Source organism: Rana temporaria, chromosome 3 (assembly GCF_905171775.1).
Source record: "Rana temporaria chromosome 3, aRanTem1.1, whole genome shotgun sequence".
NCBI lineage: Eukaryota > Metazoa > Chordata > Amphibia > Anura > Ranidae > Rana > Rana temporaria.
The window spans coordinates 95,312,202-95,321,508 of record NC_053491.1 but is presented as its reverse complement, the minus strand read 5'-3'; the positions used below and the strand labels follow the sequence as shown (position 1 = coordinate 95,321,508).

The 9,307-nt window shown below is 44.1% G+C and overlaps 1 protein-coding gene across 1 annotated transcript in view; it reads left to right on the top strand.

Moving 5' to 3' along the window:
- Positions 1-822: 822 nt before the first annotated feature.
- Positions 823-9,307, top strand: part of LOC120931500 (cholesterol side-chain cleavage enzyme, mitochondrial) — an 87,018-nt gene continuing 78,533 nt past the window's right edge. Inside the window, exons 1-2 of the mRNA XM_040343017.1 lie at positions 823-1,119; positions 7,845-8,000. Coding sequence (XP_040198951.1) covers positions 872-1,119; positions 7,845-8,000 — 404 coding nt within the window. The 5' untranslated portion in view covers positions 823-871. The remainder of the gene's footprint in view (positions 1,120-7,844; positions 8,001-9,307) is intronic.

Here is a 9,307-nt window from a genome sequence, read left to right as displayed (position 1 = left end):
ACTTTTTATTTGTGTGTGGATCCCTGTTTGGTAGATTTCACAATAATGGTACAGTTGTCAGACAAAACAGGAAGCTAGAAAAAAACAAAAAAACACTCCACTACCTGACTATTTGATAGGTGTTAGACAGAAGAGGAAATTAAGAGAAACCCTACAACTCTAAAAACGTTAAATTCAATAAAAAGTATTTGACTGGAAACTTTACAGGGGACCCAAACAGCAGTAAAAACATATAAAAGGAATTTTCTGAAACATATTGAAGTTATTGTTGTTTGTGCCTTCTTGTTCGGGTGATAGGTGTCAGTCAAAATGGGGAAATTTGTTCAACAGGGATCCAGATGGATTTTAAAACCTGACAGAGGTTTGAATCTTTCCTATTTATTTCCATAACTGCAAAGTACTTTTTGGCTAGAATTGTCTATTAAATCACCATACAAATATTACACCATATTTTCTAAGAGAACAGCTGCTAATGTTTCATATATAGCTAATACAGTTGTATACAGATGTAAGGAAGACGTGGGAGTTACTATCTTCAGTGTCTATTACTTTAAAATTGCTTTTACCTAGCACAGAGAAAGCTGACAGATGCTTTGGAATTAATTTTAAGCAAAAATTAAAAGACATAAGCAAAAAAACTGAAATGGATTTATCTCCTTTAAACGTTGTATAGTTGGCTTTAAACAATTTTTTTTTTAAATCTTAGTATGCTATCGCTCATAGAGACAGCTCCCCCCCTGCTCTGTGTACAGCTGTAGCCCTGAAATCTTCCTCTGCTCATGGCCATGTCCCTTAACTCCCCTCGTTGTGTCCTTCATGTTTTATACAGCTCTATAAGAGAGGCTCCTGTGCCCTCTGACCGACAGACATCATGATGTTCTATCGAAGACTGTGCCTTCTTCCCTCTACCTCTGGGATGCTCAACTACCACTCGGTGTTAAGTGAGAGCTCTTCAGTGATCCATAACCAAAGTGGAACAAGTCCCCTGCCCTTTGACCAACTGCCGGGTGACTGGAGGAATGGATGGACTGGCTTATACCACTTCTTTAGAAAGGACGGCTTTCACAACATTCACCATCATATGGAAGAGAATTTCAAGCGATTTGGACCAATCTACAGGCAGGACAGACATTTTCTTTTCTTGGGGGGGGGGGGGGGGGGGGTGTTGTGGCTTTTGGTTGTGACATTTGTATAAGAAGTAATATTCTGTATAAATCTTCTGCAGGTTGAAGATAGCTTATAAGCAGTGTACAGATGCAGGTACAATGTAAATAGTAGGGCATGTTTGGCTAAAATATATATGGATAAAAAGTAAGATTGTGGATTAGGATACTAGTAAGCAAGCTAGAAGGCATACTTTGAAGGGGGTAGCAAGAGGACCTTACTACACCAATATGCTTAACAAAGTATCTCAACATCATAGCTCCCAACTGTCCCTGATTTTAAGGGACTGTCCCTGATTTTAAGGGACTGTCCCTGATTTGGAAGTCCCTCCGTCCCTCTTTGCTCCTCATTTGTCCCACGTTTTGGTCTGATCTCTATAGTTGTATATAAAATGCACTTTTTATCTTTTAAAAAGTGTTTCCCAGTGCTCATCTAGTTACTGCATTTGGGAATAGTAGTGGTAAAAAAGCACTTGTGGGTTTAACTAATATTTATTTTGTATATTTCTCCTTTAAGGGTGGGTGACACATAATAGGTGTCCTTTGTTCCCATCTCAAAAAGTTGAGAGCTTGTTCCCCTGAAAGTGTCGATCTGCTTGCTGGGTCTTGTGGGCTCCCTGGCCTGCCGCCGAGCAACCAGAACTCTAATAGGACTCCTATTATGTTATGCTAGAAAGGCTTTACTCATAAAATGGAAACAACCAGAGGTACCCACTTTGAATTCATGGAAATCGTTTGGTCAAATCAGCGGTGCCATTGTACAAAGCGGCCTATCTCATCAAATGCTGCCCAGCCAAGTTTGACACATTTTGGCACATGTAGTTAGAATGAGACATCACGAACGCAACACAGTAAGATCTAGATCCTTTTGTTTGTTTACTTTAACTAAATGTCTTGTAGCGGTGAAGACCTAATTTTGCTGGTATTCAAATGTACACCTGGATGCGTTTGCCCCAGCACCTCTCATTGAAGTGCTTACCTGAAGTATATGATCCATTATCCTTCCCAATATCCCTCCAATTTGATGGCACGAGCAGTCTAAGTTTATAGTTGTTACAATAGATGTATTAGAACATATAGGACTGTTACAATGTGTGTTGTTTAAGTCGGGGGGATGCCCAGAGGCTTTATTTCGTAAATTTTTTCTTTCACACGAAAATTCAATAAAAAGTGTTTTAAAAAAAGTTGGGAGCTCTGGTAAAAACAACACTACTGCTGTATAGCACTGAGCCCCCATTCACATTGTAACGCCGCATACGCAGCGTATTTTTCCGCGATTATGTTACTTTTTTTTTTTTCACAAAGATTTGCCATTGATGTCTATGGCCGAACACCAATGCCGCCTGAAAAAAAGGGTCCGGGACTTGTTTTCAGGCGGCAGGCGGACGGCGTTTATGAGATGTGAACCATCTCATAGACATCAATGGCAATTCTCCCCTCCAGCGGCACGAGCGTCGGGCGTTTTGTCGCCAAGGTGTGAATGGAGCTTGACCATACCATCATGTGCCTATATATATATATATATATATATATATATATATATATATATACACACACACACACACACTATATATAATATTTCTTATTATTATTAGGTCACATACAAGTCATAAGGCCAACAATCTTGGTCAATGAAGTAGAGATGCCTTATTGAAATGCTTACATGCATTTATGTGCAATGCATGTGCATATTTGGCTTAGAGTATGCACGTTCATATTCACTGATGTTAGACACACATCCCCATAGCTGCAACAGACTTTTTTCTAAGTGTATATGCCCCTTTACTAACAAGATTAGAGATCTTATGCCGCGTACACACGATCATTTTCCGGCATGAAAAAAACGTTGTTTTAAAAAAATGTCTTTTAAAATGATCGTGTGTGGGCTTCACATCATTTTTCGGGTTCTTAAAAACGACAATTTTTTTTCCGAGCATGCTGCATTCTGTAACGACGTTTTAAACAATGTCGTTTTTCGGGTTGTAAAAAATGATCTTGTGTGGGCTAAAACAACGTTAAAAACCCGCACATGCTCAGAAGCAAGTTATGAGACGGGAGCGCTCGTTCTGCTAAAACTACCGTTCATAATGGAGTAAGCACATTCATCACACTGTAACAGACAGAAAAGCGCGAATCGTCTTTTACTAGCACGGAATCCGCTAAAGCAGCCCCAAGGGTGGCGTCATCCGCATGGAACTTCCCCTTTATAGTGCCGTCGTACGTGTTGTACGTCACCGCGCTTTGCTAGAGCATTTTTTAAAAACGATGGTGTGTGGGCAACGTCGTTTTAATGATGAAGTTGGAAAAACTTCGTTTTTTTTAATGCCGAAAAATGATCGTGTGTACGCGGCATTAGAATGGAATAAAATACATTTTTACATTTCAGGTAATTTTGGGGGTCTCTTTTTTATTTATTTTTTCTCCCAGGGTTTACACATTATTTTACTTGGATTCAGCTGGAAAAAAATGTGTCAATTCTGGGTAAAGGTTGTGTAAATCTTGAGTGAAAACAATTATAAATAAACCTAGTTAGTGTGTTTTTCCTTCTTATTATTTAATTACAGTAAGGTTCTTAGTTTAGAATCAAGCCATTGCAATTCATTAATAATATAGCAATACATTCTAAAATCTCATATATAAATCATAGTGTATCTATGTCCTCATTATATTTACAAAATATCTATATTACAATGTTTACTGTACATTATAAAAAAATAATTGATTTGTGATCATGCATAGCTGAATAAAGGCAACTCGGGAATGCCCTTAAAATTATACCAATGCAATTGGGAAAATATTTAATGTATATGTTATTGGAATATTTCATGAATTTAAAAACCCTTTGCCAGGTAAAAAAAAATATTAAAAGCCAGCAGCTACAAATACTGCAGCTGCTGACTTTTAATATTAGGACACTTACCTGTCCTGGAGTCCAGCGCCGTCCGCAGCAGAGGACGAGCGATCGCTTGTCACTCTGCTGCCCCCCCTTGCCATCCTCGACGAGTTGCGCTTCGCCTGCCGATTGGCTCTCGCTGTGTACTGGGAACCGAGTGTTCCCAGAACACAACGGGGGGGGGGGGGGGGTGACGTCATGCCCGCAGTCTGCCCGAGACTATGTGGCCGGAAGTGGGTGCAAATACCTGTCTTTAGACAGGTATCTGCACCCCCCTCCCCCTGAAAGGTGTCAAATGTGACACCGGTGGGGGGGACAATTCCGATCAGCGGGAGTTCCACTTTAGGGTGGAGCTCCGCTTTAACTGCATTTCAGCTGTTTTAAATGGTTTGCCCAGTGGAGAGAGTTTTTTAGTATCAAATATGCCCACTAAACATTTTTCAGACATTTTAGATGTTTCTTGCCATCAGGATTTTGTACACACCACAGAACTCAGAGTCAGCCTATCTACTCTGTGCCTTAGTCCCTCCCTAGTAGTTTCTAATCTGACATTTAACTGGACCTCTAACTACCAGAAGTGGCCTTCGGAAGCCTAACCCGGCTTGAGGCCGCGCTGGTTACCGAGCCATAAGCTAAAACTAGTGTCACCTGCTGGTGGCACTGTGCTTCCCAGAGCGGAAAGCTGTGCTTACAGTGGCCACTAGCAGGTGTCTCCCAGCAGCCCGCAGGTTCTAGTAATCAGTCTCTACTTGATGCTCACTGCGGGGAGGGTAATTAAACCCCCCCTTCTACTGATACGCCTTATGTCAGTGTTTTGTTTGCTTTGCTGTGCTAAGTCAGAGGCTGCTGATATTTATCTTGCTCTTGTCTTCCATCATGTACCCTGCACCCCACTGCCTTACATTTGTTCTCAACCTCAGTCCTGGTTCCCCCCTTCCTTGTATCCCTGGTATTCTCTGTGCAGAGGCAGCTCTAGGCTTTGTGAGGCCTTAGCAAAACTTAGACATGAGGCCCCACTCACGCCCAGCAAGGAGACATACCCAATATATCCAGCAAGGAGACGTGCCCCATATATCCAGCAAAGAGACGTGCCCCATATATCCAGCAAAGAGACGTGCCGCATATATCCAGCAAAGAGACATGCCCCCATATATCCAGCAAAGAGACGTGCCCCCATATATCCAGCAAAGAGACGTGCCCCCATATATCCAGCAAAGAGACATGCCCCCATATATCCAGCAAAGAGACATGCCCCCATATATCCAGCAAAGAGACATGCCCCCATATATCCAGCAAAGAGACATGCCCCCATATATCCAGCAAAGAGACAGCCCAATCCAGCTATGAGACAACCCAATCTAGCTATGAGACAACCCAATCTAGCTATGAGACAACCCAATCCAGCTACAAGACAACCCCATCCAGCTAAGACAGTTTCAGCTAAGAAAAATTCCAAACCAGCTAAGAAACATCCCGAGCTAAGAGACAGTCCAATCCAGCTAAGTGACAGCCCAATCCAGCCAAACGACAGCCCAATCCAGCCAAAAGACAACCCAATCCAGCCAAAAGACAGCCCAATCCAGATAAGAGACTACTCAATCCAGATAAGAGACAACCCAATCCAGATAAGAGACAACCCAATCCAGATAAGAGACAGCCCAATCCAGATAAGAGACAGCCCAATCCAACTAAGAGCCCAATTCAGCTAAGAGACAGTCCCAGATGAGGGACAGTCCAATCCATCTAAGAGACAGCCCGATGCAGCTAAGATAGTCTCAGCTAAAAGACAGTCCAATCCAGCTAAGAGACAGTCCCAGCTGAGGGACAGCCCAATCCAGCAAAGAGACAGCCCAATCCAGCTAAGAGACAGCCCAATCCAGCTTCAAAATAGTCCCAGCTAAGAGACGGCCCAATCCAGCTAAGACACAGTCCCAGCTAAGGGACAGCCCAATCCAGCTACAATACAGTCCCAGCTAAGATATAGTCCCATCCAGCTAAGAGACAGCCCAATCCAGCTAAGAGACAGTCCCAGCTAAGGGACAGCCCAATCAATTTAAGAGACAGCCTCAGCTAAGAGACAGACACAGAGCCACATTCAAGCAGAAGCAGCATTATTAGACAAAGACAGGTCCCATCCTGCAGCATTGCCAAATGCAAATCAATAATTTACCATTCCCAATTGGCTGTACAACTTTACTCCACCTGCTGTTTCCACAGCATTAGTGCAGCACAGTGAGTGCTGTAGTCAGGCTACATGCCTTGCTCCTCTTCTTCACAGCTCTGAGTGCGACTGCACCAAGAATCATCCAGTCTGAAGGCCAGGGAGAGGCTGAGACGGGGTGCGGACCATTCACCTTTTCACTCTCTCAGCCTGCAGTGCAGCTGCTCAGAACTAAGGATGAGCTCTGGTGTGTTCGCATAGAACACGTGCAGAGCCCGCCAGGAAGTGTGCACGGCGCTGCGCTAATGACAGCCAGGGAGACATTTCACGATCCCTGCAGCTGAGTATCGGGACAATGTCTCCCTGGCTGTGATTAGCACAGAGCCGTGCACACTTCCTGGCGGGCTCTGCACATGTTCTATTCGAACACGCCAGAGCTCATCCTTACCCAGAACTATGAGGCCTATCGCCAGCCCGGTTTATATGGCCAGCAGCAAACTTTGTTGCCACTCTGCTAACATTCCACCAGAAAAAAGCACAGTTTTTAGGCAAATTAGGCAGCCACTCCCCATAGGGGGGGGGGGCTCTGCCTCCCCCACCCAAAAGCACCTTGTCCCCATGTTGATTGTGACAAATGCCTCATCCCCACAATCGGGCCCCCTTTAAGAAGGGGCCCCCCAGATCCCGCCCCCCCACGTGAATGAGTATCGGGTACATAGTATTCCCACTCATTCACCAAAAAAGTGTCACAAAACAATAAAAACACACACAGTTTTTTTTTAATTCCTTAAATAAAAAAATAGTGTCCCCTGATGTAAATCCTTTGTCAATCACGCTGCCCGCCAGACAGAAAAAAAAACAGACGCTCCCGCCATCGATGAAGGCTGGCTGCCCACTACAGGCTCCGCCTGTAGTTTCTTATATAGGTAAGGGGTGGGCCACCTGGCTACGCCACCAGGTGGCTTCGCCCCTTGTGACATCACGGACCAGTAAAGCCTCCTGACTGTAGACCCCCGCCCCCCACAACCACCAACCACTGTTGTGGAGATGAGACCCTTGTCCCCATTAACATGGGGACAAGGTGCTTTGGAATGGGGGGCAGAGCCCTCCTGCCCCAAGGCACCCACCCCCCCCATGCTGAGGGCATGTGGTCTGGTATGGTTCAGAAGGGGGGGCGCTCGCTTGTCCCTCTCTTTCCTTACCTGCCATGCTGCATGCTCGGAAAAGGGTCTGGTATGGATGTTGGGGACCCCACGCAGTTTTTTTTATTATAATTTTTTTACATTGAGCTGTCATGAGTCATCCGTTGTTAAGGACGGGGCAGCCGGCTCGCTCCTCAGCAATCAGCTTTTTGTCAAAAAACAGCCCGCTCCTTAGCAACCAGCTCATAGCGGCAAATTACTGCAGGTAATTACAGCTGAATCGAACAAATACCGCATTCGGTATTTAACGCTAAATTGACATTTCATAAGTGATTTACTGCATGCTGCAATTTACCGCATTTTAGTTGTCGGTATTTAGCTCTTAGTGAATCGACCCCCCCAGTACCCCTGTTACTGCTATATTTCATTAATGGATTAATATGAATATGCATAGAATAGTAATGGCAGTTCTCTTGTTCACACAGGGAGAAACTGGGAACATATGATAGTGTTTATATTCAGTGGCCAGAAGATGCTGCTACGTTATTCCAGGTGGAGGGGATGCATCCAGAGCGACTGAGGATCCAGCCATGGTTTGAATATCGTGATTATCGCAACAAGAAATATGGAGTTCTGCTCAAGTAAGTTTATAATATGAAGTTTTAATAGAAGGCTGTAGTAAAGGTGAATTATATGATTCTGACTCTCTGCTAGTAGCTTATTTAATTGGCATGCACATTCTTCATTGTGGATATCAAGGTGTATGTGTATGTGATCCAGAGTTCCAGAAACCATATACTGTATATTTTTCTCAATTGTACATGCTTGATTCCCTTATTTTATATTGTAATAAATGTAGAAATTTGAAGATTACCTGTTAGAGGGAACTTTCACTGAGTCAGTACACTTTGTCTTGCTTGATAACAGCTGAGATGACAAAAAAACTATTAAAAGATGTATGGGAATTTTTATTTTTTTGAATCATACTTACCTAGGTGGACGCAGCATCAGCTTGTCATGCGTTACACTTACATGTCCAGCTACCCTGACAGCTCCCCCGGGGTCAAGCTCATTTCTGCTGTGGTACTTTTGATTCAAAGCCCTGCACAGCTATACTGTATATGTAAACTGGAGCTCCCAGCCCTCCTGTGTGAATGGTTCTTTCTTATTTCTTAAAGCAGAGCTCCACCCAAAAGGGTAAGCTCTGCTTGTTTACTTCCTCCTCCCCTCCGCTGCCACATTTGGCACCTTTTTTTGGCGGGGGAGCAGGTACCTGTTTTTGACAGGTACCCACTCCCACTTCCGGGTGACTTCACCGCGGCAAAGTCACTCGGAAATTTGGCCCCCTCCTCCTTCCACCGCTACTGGGCCATTCACAAAGCACAGCACGCTTTATGCATGCACAGTAGGTAACCAGCTGTGAAGCTGCAAAGCTTCACTGCTGGTGTTCTATCAAAAGAGCCAACACCAGCCGTGTATACACTACGGTACATGAAGAGTTGGCAGAACACTGGCTAAGGAGTAAAAAAGTTGTCGCCGCCTTGGAGGCAGCCATGTTGTTGGTTGCTAGCGGGCAGACTAACAATGTCCACTCATTATATCGTGTATCGTAGTGTATATGCTGCCAGGGTTCTGTGAAAACAGCCATTGATATCTGAAATTACTGCTGCTGGAGAGTCACCGAAAGTGACGTAATTGAAGATTTTGATGGGTTGGCTCTTTTGACAGAACACCAGTTTCCCTTACAAGAAATGGCAGCACCCAAGAGCTGATCAAGCAGTGAAACAGCTACTATGATCATTTTTATGGTGTAGGGAATCGCTGGCTGAAAATGCTGATATCTGAATGATGCCTGTAGCTGCAGGCATCATTCAGATATAGCCCCACAAAGCCCAGGCCGTCATATGACGGCCTCTGGACGTAAAGTGGTTAATAAGAGAACACTGGG